The following is a 21,749-nucleotide window of genomic DNA, read 5'->3' on the forward strand; positions in this document are numbered from 1 at the left end:
ACCTTTACGTGTTGGCTTGGACTGACTGGCAGTCACAGTGGTCAGGTCTGCTGGTAGACCTACATAAACGCCACCATAATTCCTGAGAGGAGAACAAGGTAGCAATTAAAAGAAAAAGTAGGGGATGAATTATGTTGTGGTGCTTCTGCTTTTCGCAAAGCATTAGCTCATTATATCTTTCCAAGTGTTCTTGGAAGATATCACATCTGTCAAAAAAAAAGAGAAATGAAGGATTTGGCAAAGGACACTACCCACTGTACCAAAACTAATCTGTTTTTATGTATAGATTTCATAATTGTCATTTGAAACTGCAAGAAGAAAATGTCTGCCTTGTATGTTTCTGCAAACCACAAAGATGTTATTTTCGCATACTTTTTGGTGTGGGTGTTTTGTAGTCACCTGTCTACAGCTGCTCTTTTGAAATGCAACAAAAAGCTTTTTTTTTACAGGGACATTGCAGCATTTTAGCTGGGATCTTGCCCCCAAAACTGGGTAGTTTTAGCCGAAACATCTTTTCCTAACCTTAACTAAGTAGTTTTTATGCATAAATCTAAACACACATTGACCACAGCATTATTTTAATGTAAAGTTTCAGTGCATTTACTACATAATAACATGCAGATATTTTTATGCTGACTGGGTTGGTTATTGACAATTATGGACAATAATTGGTAGTAACCATAACTTAAAATAAAGAATAACTATAACTTCTTATCCACTGAAATGTCCCAGTAAGTTAACAGTATGACAGTTAGCTAGCATGCGCAATACCAAGACCCTGAAACCAAAGCAGCTAAATGCAACTCAGCATCATTTAGGTTATCTTATTATTAACACCTTTGCTTGTCAAAATGTCGTCTATATGAAAAAAGCCTATTCATTTTTGCATTTTATATAATCTACATCTGTATGCTACAAAAGCAAAGAACTGTATTGTATAATTAACATACTACACAGCTTTAATGATATAATTAAATGCACCCACCAGCACCACAAAAAAGCCAATAATTTATTGAAAAAAAATATTGAAATTGCGAAAATACCTTCTTTTCTCATCGTCTGCCGAGGGATCTTCTGTCCTGATTGAGAGAAGAACCACAGGTCAGGTCAGCTCTTATGGGAGCACAGAGGACATAAAATCTCAATAACAAATAAACATATGCACTGATGAGCACTAAAAAGCAGACTGTGGAGGTGCGTTCGCTCAGTACATTGGAGGTATGCAGCATTAGCACTTATGGGAATTCTGCCATTTCTTTGAACAGAGGGAAGTCTGCACACTTCAGCTCCCTTTATTTTGCCAATTCCCAATCTGTGCATCCTGAACAACTGATAATCAGACAGAACCACCCATTTTTGTTTTAGATGTGGGCCCAGGCTACTGAACAACCAGTTTTTAATGACCTCAGTTTTCAGGGTTTTTGCTGTTGTCTGTTTGATTTTTTAAATTTGTATTTTATCTGGGGCTGACACTGTATTCACTATTTGTTACTTTTCCATCAATGCAAGCAAAAATAATAACATTATTTTCACTTTTTGGAGTGAATTATTCCCTCAATCTTGTGTTCACGTACCAATAATCTCTTGTTTGTGTGAGTGCTTGTGCGTGCATGTGCATGCGTGTGTGCGTGTGCGTTTCTGTTTGTGTGTGTGTGTGTGTGTGTGTGTGTGTGTGTGTGTGTGTGTGTGTTATATTTTACTGTGTGGTACAGTCCTAGGAATCTGTGATTAGCCTCAGTGAGTCATTGGTGTGCTGCTGTCAGCTCTCATGGGTCCTGTGCTGGCTGCTCAGATGGTTATCAAGGAGCATACACACAAACACACATACACACACACACACACACACACACACACGTATATGTCCCCACAACATGACTAACACATGTCCACATAAACACATACACACTCACTGATTCCTGGAAGTGCTTTGGAAATGCTGCCATTCCCATAGCTCAGAAAAAAAGTGAACTGTTCATGGCAAAGGACAACCTGTCCTCTAAAAGGCATTTCACAGAAAAACATCTGAACTGAATTTCCTAAAGCCAGAAGAAATAAATGTCTTTAAAAAGGAGAAGCTGCAAATCCAGTCATCCAATTACCTTTAAATGATTAGCAAAAAAGGTGCCAATTAATTCTCAAATCGTTTATCATTTAAGTTGTAGTTTTATATTTTATTTTTTTTATATTTTACATTCCACCATTGATTGTCAATTTCTGTTTATACAGTGAACACTGTGTTTTTCTATGTTGGTATATTGTTAAGCAAAGGTTAGACAGCTTTGCAGTGAAAATAATTTTGTAATGCGTTTATCAAACTATGGATCATTAGAACTCCTTATTCTGCCAACATACAGTATCTAAAAAAAAGCGGTTACTCAGTCATACAAATACAATCATTTCCAAAACAGATTTGTATTGCATATCCTAAAGAAAAAAAATTTCAGTCATTATCATAAAAGCAAGCAAAAGATAATGTTCATGTCAGTTTTTTGCATGTGCTGTAACCAAAGCAACAAAATTGGCAGTTAAAGAGCCAAGTCTTGTACAAGCGCTTCTCCAAAGAGCTGAAATAATATTACAATATAAACATTAAGTTGTATTCTCAATTATATTCATTTTTGAAAGGGATCTGAAATTAAATATTCAAACTGCTCTATCTATATGAAAAAAACATGCCAGTTCCCTCATTGTTTCAATATATACCAAAGACAATGTGTATAATTTCAATGTGAAAAACAATACACGGAAGTGTTGGGTGGCAAAACTTAACATTAGTAAGTTAAGTAATGTAATGTACCAGTAATGTTTTCAATGTGCAAAGGCCGTATCAGTAATATCTAAATGTCTAATAATGAAGGATAAAAACAAATCTTCATTTTTTGTGTCTCAACTAATGATTAATAAAATACAGGAAAATATAGGTCTTTGTTATTGCTGTGTACAACAACCAGTAATTTAAATAATAACAGAATCTTTCTTTTTCACTGTCGGGTTCTGGTGTGTGCACTGAAGTGCTTGTTAGTCAGACCTATTATTATTAATATTATTATTATTATTATTATTCTTGTTGTAATGTCATTGTAGAGAATACTGCATGAATATTAAATGGGTCAGTATAAAGCTCTTTATTAAGGCTCACAAAGTGATCTGAACATACAAAGGCCAAAGAAGATGAGCTTCATGAATACTTCAAAAAGATAGAAAATGACTGATGTACTTACACATCTTTGGAGACTTCTGCTGGCCCTGAAAACAGATGAAAAGATTCAATTAATTTTCATTATGAAAAGCACTGAGAGATGGGTATTACTTCAAAACAAAGACAGTCAAGCCAAGACAACTAACAGCTAGCACTCTGTAATACGTTAGACTTCAAAACACGATTTATCTAACAGCTCCCTGCTCATCATTTCAGAACATGCCACAATAGTCAATTAATGACTTACACTTAAGATGACACTGTTAACACTCTGTTAAACTGCTCAGAGTGACAAAGGTGAAGATGTGGTCCTTCAGCTAGTTTTGGAAGGTGTGGCAGCTTTGGAGAGCTCCAAATGAGACCACCTGGGAAATTTCCATGTATCTCCTTCTGTCTTAATCCAGATATGTGAGACTTCAGTGTGTAGACTGCCCATAGCTACAGATGGAAAGCAATCTGCAAAATTGAGATTATTTGCCCATAAATCCCACTATGACTTTTAAGACTGTTAACAGTAGCAATTTTAAAGATATAGTTAACGTTGTGAAACTGCCGTGCTTTAATTAGGTTTAAGAAAAGATTGTGGTTTTGGTCAAAATAAGTATATTTGTTGTGTATCTTACAGTAAGGTACATGAATTGACTTGCGTTTGATACATGACAAATGTTGACTTTTGGTTTTATATGGGGCACAAACAGCAGTCTCCTTGGTCAAAGTCCTGTATTTGTTTGACCAATCCATTGACCCTGACCGAGGCAGACTTTGTCCCTCTCCCTGCCAGGCCCCTACTGTGCCAGGATTTGAAGTCAATTTCTGTAGTGGCCACACAGTGGAATTACAACTCCCAGGTCTGTCATGTTGTGTACTTGGGCCCAAAGAGACTTTTTCCCATTAACTTATATTGAGAAAGAGACATCTTTAAATCAGTGGGTACATTTTTTGAGCGCCATAACCCCCAAATGTAAATATCAGGATTTAATCCATTTTGTCCCATAACATTTGGAAAGTCGGGTCTATTTTTCCTTGTGATATTTTTAGAGGGATATACTATACTAACATTTTTATCTCTACAACATTTACATGATATCTTTGGCTATTACTTATTTTGCATATTAACATACATTAAGACTGTAAAATAATGCATGGCTACTGTGTAATTTACCCATCAGCTTGGTAATTAAGCTGCACCATGCAAAGTTTCAATCACAAATGGTCTTTTTTAGATCTTTGATATGTACCTGTTTTACCTGAGGAAGACCAAAATGTGGTCCAAATGTGTCACGTTTTTTCAATAAATGAAGAACTGAAAATAAAAAAAACATTGTATAGATATTTTTTTCTTTGTGCACATATTAAAGATTATGGATGTACATGTGCTCGTTAAAGATTGCCAAGGGAAAATCTATTGACATTCTTCAGAATGAGCAGATTTGTCTTTGATATATTTAGTTAATTTTAATCCAAATTTCATTTCTATGTTTTTGTTTTGTTTTTTACTATTTAAGTTTTATTTTTATTATTATTTTATAGCCTAAGTTTGCAATGGGGTTATATAGGGTTCTATTTAAAAAATGGCTCTGAGGGTAACAGAGAACATGCTGTAAACTAATATAAGGCATGTATGTAGGCAGTATAATATGCCACCCCAGTGACACCCGTCATACTCACCCCAATGCTGACTCTTTTAATTGTCCAACAAAAGCTCATTCTTTGGTGAACCACAGGCAGTCCACTAAGCTTGATTTAAATTGAAATGAGACCACAATTCATCCAGTAAGAGAGTAATTTAACATCCTGCTTGAAAATATACAGTATCAACAGCAGGGGAACAAAAGCCTCCACTCTGCTCTTCAATTGGTTCTTCATGCTGTACCCTATTATACTAATGCAGAAATGTACCTTCAAAAAGAACACTACACGAATAAGATGTAAGGGCAGCAAAATCGAGATTCACATTCACATCATTACACAGAAAGACAGGAAATTTCATCCTTGTAAAAGGCAATAGGAGGGACTTTCATGGTAAATGTTTGGGTCTGCTGATATGACACAGGGGCCTATTCAGTATCCTGACAAAAGCTCATTTATATCCAATGGCGCACATCTGGGTGCATAAGACTAAGGATGAGCAATGTGATTTAGAGTGCACCATGCGGTCATGTGAGGCTTGAAATCGAAAAGTTCTTGTGTGACTAGAAGATTTCCTGGAAGCTACAGTTTTGCTTCAACCCTACTATAAGGCATTTATAAAAATAGACATTTACTAAAAGCTTTATAATGCTCTTAAATGTAATTGGTCGTTAAGGTCTAAATGTTTATTAATGTACCTAATTAAAATAATATCTCGCATTAAAGGAGCAGTGTGTAAGATTTAGGGGGATATAGTGGCATCTAGTGGTCAGGATTGCAGATTGCAACCAGCTGAAACTGTTTTTTTTCCTTCAATTTCCTTCAGTATTCATTGTTCAGGGTTTTTTAATCAGGAGCCGATTTCTTTGCAGAAGTGTCCCTCTCTTTAAAAAAGACACGAAACAGGTGATTAAAATGGGTGAAAACACTAAATAAAGCAGTTTTAGGTCACAAATCAGTGTTTCTCCGATGTTGCTTGTTTTGTCAGAGATGGGCCACTAGCCTAGCACCTGTTAATTTGTGCTCACCTTTTTTTTTTCGCTGATAACTTAAGATGTAAACATTCAGGAGGTTTTTACTGGAAGTCAAATTCTCAGCCTCTCAAAAACAAATGTGCCAGGTGATTAAAACTATGGAAACACTGAATAAAGCACTGAATAAACTGTCACATTAAAAAATCAGTGGCCAACATGAAAATGTGAATAGCCCTATCTAAACTAGTACTGGTTATCTCATTCTGTAGCAACATGGTAATGCAAATGACAGACTATCTATCTATCTATCTATCTATCTATCTATCTATCTATCTATCTATCTATCTATCTATAGTTTTAGATCCATTTTGGTCACAAGAATAACTGACTGAACGCAGCTACCCAAATGCTACCCTCATTACAAGTACGGATATTGACAAATTTAACTAAGATTACACTTATAATAGTAAAAAGTACCTTTCGTTCGAGTATTCGGCTCAATTGTAATCTCGAGTTAAGGATAATATAAAATAGGACACACTGCTATCTAAACTTGACAGAAAAGGAAAGTGTGGGAACACTTTATCTTAACACCCCTGTGTAGCATGTATAAGTAGTATATACATATTTGATAAATTGGTCATAACACCTTATATTCTGTAGTTGGAGCCTACATAGATATAGGGATATCTTTAACTTCTTAAATAGGTGCAGAGTTTTCTAGCAATTATAATTCCTTCTATTAAAACTTACAATAATTAATATTATGTGTAGTGAGACAATTATTCATCCTGTGTTAAAATATTTTAAAATAGGAGCAGCAGGGTGCTTCTATATCAATTTTACAGAACATAATTATGTGGAGAGACTCTGGACAGTTGTCAGCTGGCATGTACAAATACATCCACATTTGTCAAAGTGACAGGATGTCATACGTCCTTGATATTGTGCTGAACGCTGACCTCTAAGAAGAAAGAGAAAAAAAATGGGTAAGACCTGCTGCACAGAGATGAACACAGCTGCTCACACTCGCAACAATCTCAGACACCTACTGAGATGTTGTTTGCAGACACTGTAACGTCAAAGCAGATCAGATTTAAAGACAACACTGGGTCGTGCTTCCCAGATGCTTTCTGTGGCTCTGTTAGGAAGCCTGGCAAGCACTGATTAGGTACCTGCAAGCACACAGGCACACATTTACACAAACACACACCATTCTGCTTTAATGGGCAGCAGTGGTGAGGTAATCCTGCAGATACTTCAATCTAATTATTACCTCAATTTGACTGTGGTGCCCAGAGATTTGCTCAGTATAATTTAAAACAGGTATTGTGTCAGGATAAATCTACCGAGGGAGATGTGTTATCTGAGGACAATCCATAATAAAGCAGCATTTCTGTGTGATTATTAGTAAAACCTCATGATAAAATATTTTTCTCCATTCAAGTGTGTCCTCAAGGCTTTATGAATGAAACCTGCCCATTGATAGACTATTTCAAAACCCCCTGCTTACAGGCACAACCAGGATTGGTCAAGTGGGGAGACAAAGGCATGTGAATGTCACTAAAGCTGCTTGTCTTTCATGCTCAAACCATGGAAACCAGTGCAAACACACCAAGGGAGGGAATGTATAGCTTCTGTGTTAATGTAGAGTGACATCGTTTGAACAGTTTCAGTGTCATCAATATGATAGCGGTACATCCCTGATGCTGCTACTCTGGTGTCTTTTACTAGAATATGGGAAACCCTTCATGATCGACCCTCCACACATAGCTTCAGGAGACCACTGCACACATACACACACTTCAGAGCGGGAGCCAGTATGCTGCAAACTGATGAACATTGGAAAGGCGGTAAAAAAAAAAGAAAAAATTTGAATTTCACAGTAATGTTGAGACCAAAATATACATGATGATATACGGCTATCCATGACTGGAATCAAAACACTGAGAGCCACACACACACACACAAAAACACACTTGCACATGAACACATCCGAGGACATACGCTGAATGCAAAGGGTAACCCTGACACACTTCATTTACATTCAAAACACCCTCTCCCCTGGGTGCAGATACAGTGGCAACTCTCTCCCACGCACTTAACGATTTTCACACACACACATAGATACACAGTTTCTTTACAAACACTCACCCCCTCCAGAGGTGTTGGTGGCAGAGGAATTGCCACAACCCATTTTGCATCGATGCAGCCACCGTCCAAGCAGAGCCGAGACGCTTATGAAGAAGAAGGAGGAGGGAAGAACGGAGACCCAAAACACATGAGAAGAAGAGGGGGAGAAAGTAAGGAGGAAGGTCAAAGAAATGTCTCCCACTATAACACAGGGATCTCCTTCAGTCGTGTCCCCCCTCCCCTCTCCTCAGTCTTGCGCCTATCCTCCCAGCAAAGCAATGGAGAGCTGAGAGACTGTGAAAGCATGGAGAGACAAGCTTTTATACACACACACACACACACACACACACACACACACGCTTGGAGAGGGGATGAGAGAGAGGGGAGAGAAAGATGCTATGCCCTCATATGATTTGCTCTTTTCCTCCACCCTGACATGGTTTCCCGGGAAACCAGGGTAAAGGAGGCGGAGGGTGGGGTGAGACTCGACCAATAGGGAGCTTCCTATTTTATATAAAGGTGGGAAAAAAATTAAATGCATTTAAGGCATCAATATATCAGCCTATGTGTGTGTGTGTGTGTGTGTGTGTGTGTGTGTGTGTGTGAGAGAGAGAGAGAGAGAGAGAGAGAGAGAGAGACATCCTGTAAAATCCTCAAACTGTCTTTGTGTGCTGAAACATAGAGAACCTTCATTTATGCTCTCACACACACACACACACACACACACACACACACACACACACACAAGCTGAAAAAGCCTTGCACAGCCTTGTAACAAAATGGCAAAGGTCACGTTTAGGTCAGTTTAAAAATGACCCCAATAAATCCAAATTCACTCTCTTCTTCTTCAGTTGTGACGTTATTTCGTGCCTTGCGGTCATGTGAGTGGCGTTAAGATGGCAGGATGCATTGCATTAGCACTGGTGAAAATAATTCTCACATTCAGTCAGTGGTGTCATCAGATGATGTTAAGATGTGAGCATGGCTGAGAGTCACTATTTTTAAAATTCTTCTGGGAAGTTTTCAGTGACACATGCTCTGTCTCTGACAAAGCCTCGTAACAAAAGTCTGAATTTCTCCTCTCTTTTCTATGTTTTTTTTGTGGGCCACAAAGGCTTATTATTGTTTCCACAGGCTCTTCCTAGATGCTGTTTACTAAGTAAATGAAATCATGCTGTATCACAAAATCCTGGAAAGTCTCGACTGGTATACATTTTGTACAGAAAAAGTTGATTTTCCACTTATGTATGAGATTAGATACGGTTTAATCTGCTTTGAGGGAATAGTTCAACATTATTGGGAAATGTAAAAAAAACTCAGAAAAGTGTATTTACTGATTTACAGACATCTCTTTCTCAATGTTAGTCTTTGGGAAAAAGTCTTTTTGGGCCCAATGGCCTCACAAGATTTCCTCAGACTTTCTGGGGGCCTGGGGGTTATCTGCTAGGCTTTTTTCTCGGCCAGGCCAGGCCCCAGAGAAGCCTTGCTTCCAATTTTTCCCAGTGGTCACTTGCAATATTAAAGTAAAACAGTTGACACCTCAAACTGCAGTCAAGGTCATTTGTGACTCTTTTGATCCATGGAGGGTTTTTATTTCTAAAACTTCTCTTGAAACAAGAAAATCGACTTAATAAACCATGATGTCATCATGATGTAAAGTCCATGTGCCAGGCAACTTGTGGTGGCGGGACAAGCAGGAGAAACAGTGCTGCGCATATTTTTATTTTCAGTTGAATGAAAGTTTTTGGTGTATGCACCAGTCGAGAAATTCTCATTGGACTGAAAGGGTGCCATCTCGGGGTCCAGTATCTACGTATATCACAGGCTGAGTGCTGTGTCTTCATGGAGTCTCTGCTGAGAGCCGTGAACAGTCCAGCATGTAACCTGACATAAAAAGACAAATTGGTGTTTTTACAATTATTTTATTTATTTATTATTTTTATTTTTTGTAATATCTCAACTACTGGATGAATTCCACTTATTTGGTGACTTTTTCTGTCACACCACCTTTACACTTAACACACACTTGTGTCCTAGCAACTTTGCTGTGAAATTTAAAACACACATTCATGTTTCCCTCACGATAACTCAACCTCAACCTTTCAGCGACTTGAAAATAGTTTTTGCTTTGGTTTATGACTAAATACCTGCAAAACCAATCACACCGCCATGAGCATCAGCTGTACTTTGTGTTTAGCAAATGCTATCATGCTAAATTAAGATGATGAACATAATAAGCATTACACCCTCACCTACACCTAAACATAAACATGTTAGCATTACCTCTGAGAGCATACTAACATTATAATACAATTTTTGAATGTACATTTTGGCCACATAAAGTACTTCTACTTTTCTACAAGGAAGAAAGGATAAGAAAGGAACATCCATGTACTTGTATGATGTACTGTCCCAGTCACAAGCTTTTCCACTCAAACAGTTCTTCTCCACTGTCTCCTGAGAGTGTTTCCCCAATCAGCTGAATCACTGCTTTGTGAAATCCAGGTTAGTTCCACTGACAAGCGTCTCTTTTTATAGGCCAGACTTAGCAGCGCCAGCAAACACAATTATCAAAGTCAGAACTGCAATGCCTTATCTAATTTAGAGCCACAACTTCACCAATTAAACTACACAAGTCCACTGGGGAGGAAAGAATGTGCTCCTGCTCAGGCTGCCTGGGAGCTTGATGAGGAGGCATTGCTTGTCACGGCTTGCCTACATTATCAGGTCACAACAAATACCATTATGGATACCTAAAATGTCACGTAGCAAAGAAAATAAATAAGTGAGGCAATTTAAGTGTTACCTTTTTTGTGTATGCATTTGAGGATTTCTTAAATGACATTATCCTGAGATTATAGTTTTCTTCCTAGAACATGAAATTGCTGTTAAAAATTGATCAGATTGCACTGGAAGCAGGAAAGTCACAATAGTTCAGTTCTTTTTACAGTTTTACTATAAATAAAAGGCTATAAAACATTATATTAGTTTAAAGATTGCATTAGAATGGAGGTTTTTACATGTTTTCACCTTGTAGTGTCAGCATGCCCTAAACCACTTGAATTTATATCTTTAATAGAATTATAGCAACTACATGACATGTAAACTTTTTTTTATAAAGCTTTTAAGTTTTACCCAACAGATAGCTGAAGAAGCTATCAGTGCTGTCTTGTGGTAAAATATATGTGGCAAACTCAACTATTCTAATACTGGTTTAAAGAATGGCCAAAAAATACAAGTGAAACAACATACTACTAGTCTAAAAATCCTTGTTTGACTCCAGTTTTGTCAATATGTTATCACCATTAGCAATTTTATTTTACAATACAGATATTGACTGATTTGTTTTTTGTTTTTTATTTCAGGGACTTACAATTTTACTTAGTCATGTAGGCTATTTATTTGTCAGATTTCCCGATCATAAGCTATTAATTTTGACATCATAACACAAGTGTCAGACCTCAAAAAATGTTGCTCTTTTTCAAGGGAGATCCACCCCGAAATGTGACCACCATTTTTAATCCATTTATGCAAAAAACTAATTTCCAAAGCTAGAATATTACTTTACACATTACTACTACTACTACTACCACTAACAATAATAATAATAATAATAATTATCAACGTTATTCTTATTATTATTTTCTTTTTATTCAAAACAGATGTTGCTAAGTGCATCACAAGACAGTTAACGCAGATAAATGAAGCAAAAGTAAGGACATTAGGTGAACTATTAAAACAGAACAACACTGAACATACCAACAGTATAATAGTAATATAGTAGAGTGGTAAAAAGCTGTTAAAAAAAGATTTGTTTTACTTTTCAACGTGTATTTAATAAAACATTATATTGTGTCACTTTTACACCAATATCAATATCACTCAATATCTATATAAAGCCACTAGAAAATTGCTGAGGTATATGTCATTTGTGCGAAGGTCACCTAAACTCATTGTGAACTGGATCAGTGCAAATACAACAGAGTCAGAATGTGCTGTTTGTAGATTGACAGTAAACTCAACTCAAATCTAAACTGCCAAATGATTAAGACAGTATACAAATATTGAGACATGAACAAGCACTTGACTTGGTTTTCTTAAACACTCTTATCTGGCGTTTTTATCTTTATTTTTTACAGAAACAAAGCATGAAAGCAATTTGTTCAACATTTTTATCTGTTATGGACCATGGTGACATAAATTATATGCGCTCTTCTTCCTCTACCCCCACGCCACATGATGCAGTCTATCACTCTGCCCTTAGATTTATAAGTATGGATGGCTTTATGACGCATCATTACTGTACGAGAAAGTTGGTTGTGTCAGTACTGAAACTGAGAAATTAGCTTTTAATTATATTATATTATACCCCACACAAGTGGAACAACCTTGAGCAGCTCTTAAAATTAGATGCACAAATTTCCTTTCAAACCATTTAAATCTCTGCTGACGGACGTAGAGCACAGTGAATGCATGTGTTTTCCTTGAGTTGATGTTGTCCTATATGTTGATGTTTTGGTGTATTTGTTGATGTATGCAGTGCCTACTGTGTGTTTTTGCTTTTAATGCGCACTTAAGTATCAGCCACACTTCTCATATTTTGTCTGTGTATTACAGTGTGTTATTGTCGTTTTTACTTGTAATGTAATCAGGGCGTCCTTATAAGAGAGCTTGCTCTGAATGGCCTGCCCTGTTTAAATAAAGGTTCTAATAATAAATTAATCATTCCAAAGGAAGAGGTGTCATCTTGTTATATTGGAGCTGTGTTACCATTGGCTTTACAGGGCAAACTACACTATAGTTGCAGGTGTAAATTAGATCTTATTACATGAAAGTAAAAGAAGAAAGATCACAGTGGGTCAGAATATCCGACATTTGGAGAGCAAAATAGCTCACTTTATCACCCAGGAAGGGATGAGTCAAGCAAGCTTTTATTTTCTGTGGATGTGTGCAGCCGCTGTCGGAAGTGTGAAGTAATTAGAGAACCAGCAGCTCCAACAATATTCGGTACATCACGTGCTCAGCCTATAATTAGGCAATTGTGGCTGAGACAAAACAAGACAAGAGCTAGATGATGACTACTTCCAGGATTGAGTGAGTAGATGTGATTTTAAAATTCATGTGCTACCTCTCAACTATTTTTTAATTGCATTTATTTTAATCATACCTTCAAAAAAACCCAGAAATTGACAGGTAATTCTAGGTTTCTAAATACTTCTTGAATACATACTTGACGTTCCATGTGAAGAGAAATAATTCTGGGATTAAACAATAAATCAGGTCATTTGAAGACATCACCTTGGGTTAGGGAAAATCAGAGCTATTTTCTGTATTTTTGTAGACTATAGAATTATTTCAAAATCAATGACATAATTATTTAATAATCAATGATCAATTTGAGCATGTGTACCCCCCCATACAACATACTATATACTGATGCAGAAAAGAGACAAATTGATGTATAAAAAAATCACCAGAATGCGGGAAATTGTTTGATGCTCAAAATGTATTACATCAGTGCCTCCCCCTCTTCCAATGTTGCCTATTTGTTCCATAATAGGCTTAACTTTTGAAAGAGTGTCTTATTCTCAAATCTCATTTTCCTTTTTATGAGCTACATTTTCAGACACATCTTCCCATGTCAAACTGCATACTAATTTACTGCAGAATTACCATTTGATGGTATTTTCTGCTTGGGCTCTTCTGTATCAAAATCAATTCATTAGTATCACAACCAGAAAATATAATATTTAGAAATAGCCTATTACAATAGAGGGGACCAAACTGCCTCAATGATAAATAATTTTACTTTGAATCCTTTGAGTACATTTTACTGATGATATTTTTATACTTTAAAATAGGCCTTTTAGAGCAGAACCTTTACTTGAAATAAAGTATTTTTACATTGTAAATTAAAGTGCATTATTTATGATGCCCAGACTATATTTCAGTAAAAGTTTTTAACACAATATATAAGAGTAGCTCTGTTCAACTAGCTACTGTTTCTCTCTTCAAAATTGTATTATATTGTGATGGTGTGATGTTGCGCAATCAGTCATTTTTCTAACAGTTTTTTCATATCCTATTTTGTAATTAAAATTCCGCAATTCTCCATTTGTCCACATGGGGTCGCTGTTGATACTAAAATGGTGAAAACATTAGACCGAGCCTACATCTGCTTTCATTTTCAACCTGCCCGTCCAATATTTGCCTTATACTTTTGCTCCTATACATAAAACACACCACAACTTCACAAGAAGTGAATAAACATAAAATCATACCAAGATCTACTTTAGAGATAAAGTGCAGCTGTTTTTACAGGTCACTAGTTGCTCTGGGATGAGATCAGACCGGGCCCGCCTCCAACTCCTACGTGTTCCTCTCACCAGCGCAGAGGCTCACGGGAAGCCGAGTCAACGCTCTAAATAATTCAAGCTCCCATTCCTTCTCTTCCACCGCTAACAAGATGCCGGCCGTACATCACAAACTGCTCCTGGAGGACGCTTTGCAGGACAGTCCTCAGGTAGGCCTGTGTGGGTTTTATCACGTTTGAGGACACAACTGTCACAAACAAAAAGACATTAGGAGCGCTGGAGTTAGCTTACTAGCCCAAACAATGTCTTGTTCCTGTTGTAGGCGGTTTCCTCAAAACGATGACAGCTCCCAGCTATTTGACACATTGTAATGGCAATATACTGTAAACCTCTGTCAAGAGTGGCTGCACCTTACCGCTGGAAACAGTGTCGTAGTTTGTAAAGTTTGTCATAATTTATGTGGCATTTATGTGCCTCTGTTTTGTTTGCAAAGCTAGGTCGTCACAAGGCTCCTGTCTCTGATAATCTGGAACATTTAAACACAATATACTCTGGAAGATGTCACGACCATAGCTCAACCAGAATCACTCTCCTGCAATCTTTTAATTTTAACAATGTTGCGTGAAGTTGCATTGTGAGGCTAGACCCTGCTTTGTAGCCGAACTGGGCCTGATTCACAGGGTATGGGAGGGGTTTCCATTATCGGACGCCACTGGAATTAGTCAATACCCTGCAACAGGGCAGCAGTGTCAGCTGTCAGTAGTGAATACCATATGTTGTTCGATGCTTATAGGTCTGGAGTGCAGTGTGAAAGTTGCTAACAGAGCACAAGGCCTCATGCATGGATGTCAGTGGTAGAGAAATGAAATACACGGCCGCCTTTGTTATTATGCACATATAATATAGCCTATTACAGCTGTCCCTTGCATCACTCTTTTCCTACAAAGTGCTGACCTCTTTGATGATTCTGCTTAAGTGCAACCAATGCTGGGGGGCGTGGGGTACTTCTCTTTTGATGCTTTTATCCCTGAAAATGCAGTTTCTCCCACGAAGAAATGGGCCTGGTGTCTTTCTAAAGTAAAATGTAAACACAGACATTGTTCCAAATAATTTCCTTTGGGTGTGGAATGGTTCTCAATCCTTCTCTGGTGAAAGTCAACCTGGAGTCAACTGTAAACAAACTTTAGCCGATGGGTGTGTTCCTCTCCTGTGTGTCTTGCTGCACCTGTTCATGAAAAAAACCTACACCTAGTCAGGATTTTCTCAGTTTGCATAGCCAGCCTGCAGTAAAATTATTATGCCACTTCAAAGCTGCACTTTCCATATGCCTCTGCATATTGCAGCTACCCTCATTTCTTTGACTCAGTGTCTTATGTAGTCTTTCCACTTCCAGCAATGTTCTTACATCCCTTTTATGACTTACATGTTTGAACTCAGGTAGAGGGAAGTTTGTAATAAAAATGCTGTTAATTTACAAGATAGCCACTTAGCCACTCAGACTGCTGACGCTTCATATGAACTTCAGATAAACTTGAGAATGTATTTGTTCATGTAATGACAGCTCCCATGATCTAGGTTGGAACTGCAGTCAGAGGGGATCTTATAAAGGAGTGTGTGCGATATAGTCGCATCTAGCAGTGAGGATTTCAGATTGCAACCACGTGAAATCTCCTGTCTGCTGAGTGTGACGTTGCGGTGAGGATTCCCTAAGTGTTCATTGTTTTTAGTGGGAGACAAATTATCCGCAGAGGTCTATTCCTCTACAAAACAAATGGACATATTGATATAAACTGGAAAAAACACTGAATAAAGCAGTTTAGCATTAAAAATTAGTGTGTTTACAACCCTATCTAGAGCTAGTATTTGGTTTGTCCTTTCTGGGCTATTGTAGAACTATAGCGGTGCAAGATGGCGGACTCTGTGGATGAGGAACCCTCTCTCTATGTAGTAGATACAAATGATTCATTCTAAGATAAAAAAAAAAAAGCAAAACATGCGGATTCTTATTTTCAGGTAATTGTCCACTAAAGAAAACATAGGCCTACTTATTATATTATATTCAATTTCTGCCAGTGTATACATCTAAATCCTTCACACTGGACCTTTAAACTGGATCAATGATTACAGGAAGAAATACCTGTTTCATTGCTCATGTGACTATTATTTCACATAGACTTAATTTGACTGTTCTCTCATCTGTTCTAGCTGTTGTTATGTTCACCAAAAGAGTGTATGATTGTTTGTTCCACAGACTCGCTCCTTGCTCAGTGTGTTTGAGGAAGATGCTGGTATGCTTACAGACTACACCAACCAGCTGCTACAATCGATGCAGCGGGTGTTTGGAGCCCAGGTACTAAACACAACACAAACAGATGTACATACGTATGCAGACACTGCTCCTGTAGCCGCATGTGGCTCTGTGCCATATGTATTTAGACTCAATAGATGAGGAATAGGGCTGCAAATAATGATTATTTTCACTGTCAGTTAATGTGCCGATTATTATCTTAATAATGTGATGAGTTTTTTGGTTTGTAAAATGTCAAACAATGTTGAAAATGCCAATCAGCACCTCCATGAGATGATATCCTCAAATGTCTTTTGTACACAATTTAGATATATTCAGTTTACTGTCACGTGTAAGTAAGTTCTTTCACTCTTTTTATTTAAAAACATTCAAACCAATTAATTATATTTTTTACTGATTTTATAGTTTGCAACTAATTGTTTATTCATTGCAGCGCGAATGAGGTGGGTGCTTTTTGTCATCTGAACAGGAGTTACTGTAATTTGCCTGGTTCAAGATGAGTTGGGTCAAATATTTGCATTGTTAAATTGCAGAGAAGATTGTGCTTTTAAATGAACAAACACTGTGACATTATACACCCACATTTGCAACCTCACAAATGCTAATTGACTAATGAAATGTTATATACTGAAGTCTCTTATTGAGACAGCTGAAACCAGGTTTGCAGCTTAATTGGCATTGCATTGTGCTTTAAAACACAATTTACTCAAGTGTGATGTGCAGTGAGTACTGTGAATCTATTCTTGTGCTGTCAGAGCGTAGACAATTTTGACTCAAATGTTGCAGCCACAATAAATGCTTCCTTTTTTTGTCCGACAACATCCACAACTTATGTAACATGATGTCAGACCTTTTCTGAACCAATAATAGTCCACTGGTAGAGTTGGCTTTTCAATGACCCATTACCTTGGGCTTTTTCAAAGGAATTTCCAATTGAACTGTGATTCACCTGTTGTTTAAACAATTCCCTTTGTTCCTTCAAGGGCTGGAGGGAGAATGACAACAACAGAAGCTACAGAGAGCAATGCTATTAACTTTGCTTTTCCCTCTATCTGACTCCTACAGAGTGAGATGGGATTGGCCACAGAGCAGCTCTCACAGCAACTTCTGGATTATGAGAAGAAAGTAAGTATGTAAGCAAAATTTCCACTGGGGATGGGAGTGACATGTCCCTGTCGCTTTTACTGTTTCAGGTTAATTTTCTTACTGCAGTCTCTCTGAATTTTCTTTTTCTGGCTGCCATAGTCCAAACAACAGAATAGCTGACAAAAATTGTCAATATGCTTGTCAGAGTCGTATTCAATATTTGCCATTTGCTGAAAGCAAGGAGCTCGAAGATGTTTTTCAATGCTGCAAAGATGGTACATACATAAAACTGCACTATCTATGCAGTAAAAAGATGCAAATACTTTTTATATTGGTGCTACATGACCAGAGAAAACAGAAAAAGGGTTGTGGCATTTGCTTTTGCTCAAGAGAAAGATCACCTACAACTACCAGAATGCACTGCACTGCACCGGACTGTTAATCGCTCTCACGGGTGGTAATTTAGCTGTTATTCCACAGGAAACAATATGGCAGACAGCTGGCAACAAACAATATTAAAAAACAGTTGAACAGCAAAATAATATAGGTTTTGGAAAACAGTTTTGTATAATTGCAACAAAAAAGACACACCAATCAGTATTATTAGTTTGCTTTGGACTTTTGTTCCATGTTTGAGTTTTCATGTCTGCCGCATCTTGTTTTTGTATGTGTGTCTCAATGAAATGTCTGTGCATTAAATAAACATAGAAGCACCTCTTAGTTAGAAATCTGCCATAATCTCTTTTTTTCATGCAGCTGTGGAGGACTAAAATAGAGTAGTTGCTGAAATCAACACAACAGGTCCATTAAATAATGCTGTAAAAGAAAAATGTGGATCCGCTGATTCTGTTTGAAGACATTCTGGATTGCAGAGTGGAAAGAAAATGTGCATTGACCTATAATAGATGCACTTTTAAGCCCATTTAAATAAGGCTTAAAACTCAGCATCTTAGCAATGGGTTTATTAGCATCTTTGGCCTTATCCCAGGGAAGGGATATGCCAGAAATACTAGAAGAACAGGCTTTTTTGAAAACTATTTGGCACCTAGTACAGGTTAGATCTATGCTACATGATGCAGTTTCATGGTTTAAAGCTGTTCCCCCTCCCTCCTTCTGTGTAGAATTTTGCCCTTGGAAAAGGTGACGAAGAGGTAATTACCACGCTGCAGAACTTTGCCAAAACTGTAGGGGAGGTGAGTTGCAGTTTTGCTGTTTTATGTGTGTATACTTATTTGTGTGTGTACTCACGGCAGAAGAGAGGGATGATAAATTACCGTACAATCGGTAGTTGGTTCTTTATCATGTTACAAAGGATATTGCACCTGTTCCTCCCTAACACGTTGGTGAAAATAACTTCAATGAAAAGACCTGAGTATTATCCTCCCTGTAAGAGCGGAACTGATTGTATACCTACACTAAAAGAGGAGCAGTGAGGTGGATATGATGCCTATCGCACCGGATGGATGGCTGGAGGGAGGCAGCGGTGGGTAAATAGATGGATGGATGAAGGAGAGGTGTGTAGGCTCAGGTATATAGACAAAACAGATGGGCCTGTCACTCTTAGCCATGGGGGTCCGCAAGCATGCCCAGTCAGCTCTCAACAGGATTTAGGACACAACAATCCATACACACACATGCTCAGAGGACACGGGCTGATTGTTTGTGTGACCTTTACCTCATGATTTACAGAGGGGAACTCATTTCATGGTGAGAATTAGGCCCATTGCTGCACCTAATCCTGTGAACTTTAGCACTCGCTAAATCGTTCAGATTAAACTGGATGTCAGCTTGTTAGATTCCGGAGTGTAGCTAGTTGATAAGCATAGAGAATTATAGTAGGATTTGCTCGTGTGTGGCTCTGTTTCCAATATCAGAGCAAACAGAAGGTTTTATTATGCTCTTGCACTGTTCCACAATATGGGCTTTTTATGATGTTGCAGAGGCATTGTCTGTTGTTATGCACCCATTTTACATGATAATGTTACTTTCCAGCTTGCTACAGGAATAACTGGCAGCAAATGTCGGCGTACATATTAAAATAAATTGAACTCCCTCAAGATGTTTGGCGAGGGTACATCCTCTGTTTCTGTCCTTGTGCAGCGCCTGATATTTTTGTATAATCAGTTTTGTTTTGTCCAGCTGAACGCGCTCCACTCTGAGCTAGCCAACCAGATGGCTGACAGCATGGTGTTCCCCCTGATCCAGTTCCGAGAGAAAGACCTTACAGGTAGGACCACACACGCACACACACACAGACACACACACACACACACACACACACACACACATGGAAAACATGTAATACATTTGTATCTTTAAAGTACTTTGCCATTATCCAGGTTGACCTGGAGAGATGACAGGAATGAGGGCAGAAGGAATGACAGGCAGCAAAGGTTCCCAGTCAGACTCAAACTGGAACGTTGCTGTTGATGGTTAGGCCAAAACCCGAGGCCACCAGACCCAATCATAACACATTATTGTCTCATTATTATAGATATTCTGTCCTTAAATGCAACAGGAAAAACCTGACCTGCTCATAACAAGGAAAATGTGGATTAAGGTACCACTAAGTGATTTGGAAATGTATGTAATTCTGGATTATTGCAATGGATATTGGCTGGTAACATTGTCTCATTCCAAAGTTTCAGAAAAGGAACTTAGTAGGTGGATGCGTTACTGATATTTTTCCAGCCAGGATTTGTTTGTTGGATGACGACATACATCACACAGACCAAAGCGGGCCCACGCACACACATGCCTTTACGCACCTGCACACTGAAATGAAGCAGACTCGGTAACTACGGGCATGATAACGACCTTGATTATTTTCTTTGTTCAATGAGGAAAATTTGACATTAAACACCTGGGTGCCCAACAGCTGCAGTATATTTTTATGAGCCAAACACTTGGTGAAAAATAATGAGGTTTAACGAGTTGGTCTCTAGGTAAAAATGACCAACTGCTAATTTGTTCGTCAGAGAGGATGCTTTTTGGCGTCCCTAGTGCCTGGTACACTGGTGTAGTATGATTGACAGGAGAATGGTAACTGGTCGAGAACAGGCTTTCAGGATCTCAAGCAGCTTTAGAGGATTACCAAACATGAAAATTGCAGGACAAAGTGGTAAAATTGTGCTGATTAATCGGAAGAGCAAACATAGCCAGGTTAACTACCTAAAAGTTAACAGCGAATTGAGTAGCGCATCAGCAAGCCAAGGAGAACAGGTGTGCTCATAATCATCTGGGTTCACTGCGTAGGAAAAGTGAAACAGCGCATTATTAATTAATTTGAGTAATTGTCAGATTTTGTATCTGTGCAATGTGGTTGCCTCAGCATGTTTCTGCATAAAAACGCCACTGTTAATGATGGTTATAAAACGCTTTCAAAACAAAGCTAACGTGTGTCGTTCAGTAACAATTCTAAAATATATAGAATTTTGCTTGTACATCCATTTTGTCAGCTGACAGCTTGAGTTATCAACTTCAAGCAGTAATGCAAATTTTAAAGATGTAGATTTATTCTAGATAATCTTTCTAAATTTACTGTACATTGAATGTTTCAGAGATAAGCACACTGAAGGAAATACATGGCATCGCCACAGATGGTAAGTACATACATATCATAGCCTTTTTAGGAAGACAATTACATCTCACAGTTAGGATCTGATCCTCATGTCCTGTGTCCTCTCTCGCTCGCCACTGCTAAAGAGCATGAAGCAGCTATGGTCAAATACAGCAGATTGCCCAAGAAGAAGGAAAATGAGAAGGTAGGTGCTGAGAGGGGCTTTTTTTGGCTTCACTGAAGGTGCTTTTTTCTCATTGATCACAAGCTATAAAATACCTTAAGGTGCAGTAATGCTCTGGTAATGCAGTGTGAGTATTTTATTAGCATCTGAAACACAAATAGATGGAATTAAATGTTCCTCTCCTGCCAGTTGTATTGTTTTAGTAAAACTGTAACGGCACCATGCACTGTCATGGCTGCAAAGATAAGATTCCTCTTTTATGTGCTTTTATTGAATGTGTCAGCATGTCTTCTTGGTTGTACAAGATAATCCGACTGTGTTGCTTATTTGTATGAGTGTGAGAATAAGTGTTTGCATATGTAT

General features: G+C 38.0%; 1 protein-coding gene and 1 long non-coding RNA gene across 2 annotated transcripts in view; one reads left to right on the top strand and one right to left on the bottom strand.

Moving 5' to 3' along the window:
* Positions 1-1,043: 1,043 nt before the first annotated feature.
* On the bottom strand, positions 1,044-8,019 carry LOC121950682. Its single transcript, XR_006106335.1, has 3 exons — positions 7,957-8,019; positions 3,222-3,246; positions 1,044-1,074 (listed from the first exon to the last, which is right to left on the bottom strand). It is a non-coding gene; the product is annotated as an uncharacterized LOC121950682 (long non-coding RNA).
* Positions 8,020-14,338: 6,319 nt separating this feature from the next.
* Positions 14,339-21,749, top strand: part of appl2 (adaptor protein, phosphotyrosine interaction, PH domain and leucine zipper containing 2) — a 33,605-nt gene continuing 26,194 nt past the window's right edge. Inside the window, exons 1-7 of the mRNA XM_042495408.1 lie at positions 14,339-14,458; positions 16,501-16,599; positions 17,623-17,682; positions 18,765-18,836; positions 19,783-19,870; positions 21,204-21,245; positions 21,349-21,407. Coding sequence (XP_042351342.1) covers positions 14,402-14,458; positions 16,501-16,599; positions 17,623-17,682; positions 18,765-18,836; positions 19,783-19,870; positions 21,204-21,245; positions 21,349-21,407 — 477 coding nt within the window. The 5' untranslated portion in view covers positions 14,339-14,401. The remainder of the gene's footprint in view (positions 14,459-16,500; positions 16,600-17,622; positions 17,683-18,764; positions 18,837-19,782; positions 19,871-21,203; positions 21,246-21,348; positions 21,408-21,749) is intronic.

Source organism: Plectropomus leopardus, chromosome 11 (assembly GCF_008729295.1).
Source record: "Plectropomus leopardus isolate mb chromosome 11, YSFRI_Pleo_2.0, whole genome shotgun sequence".
Lineage (NCBI taxonomy): Eukaryota > Metazoa > Chordata > Actinopteri > Perciformes > Serranidae > Plectropomus > Plectropomus leopardus.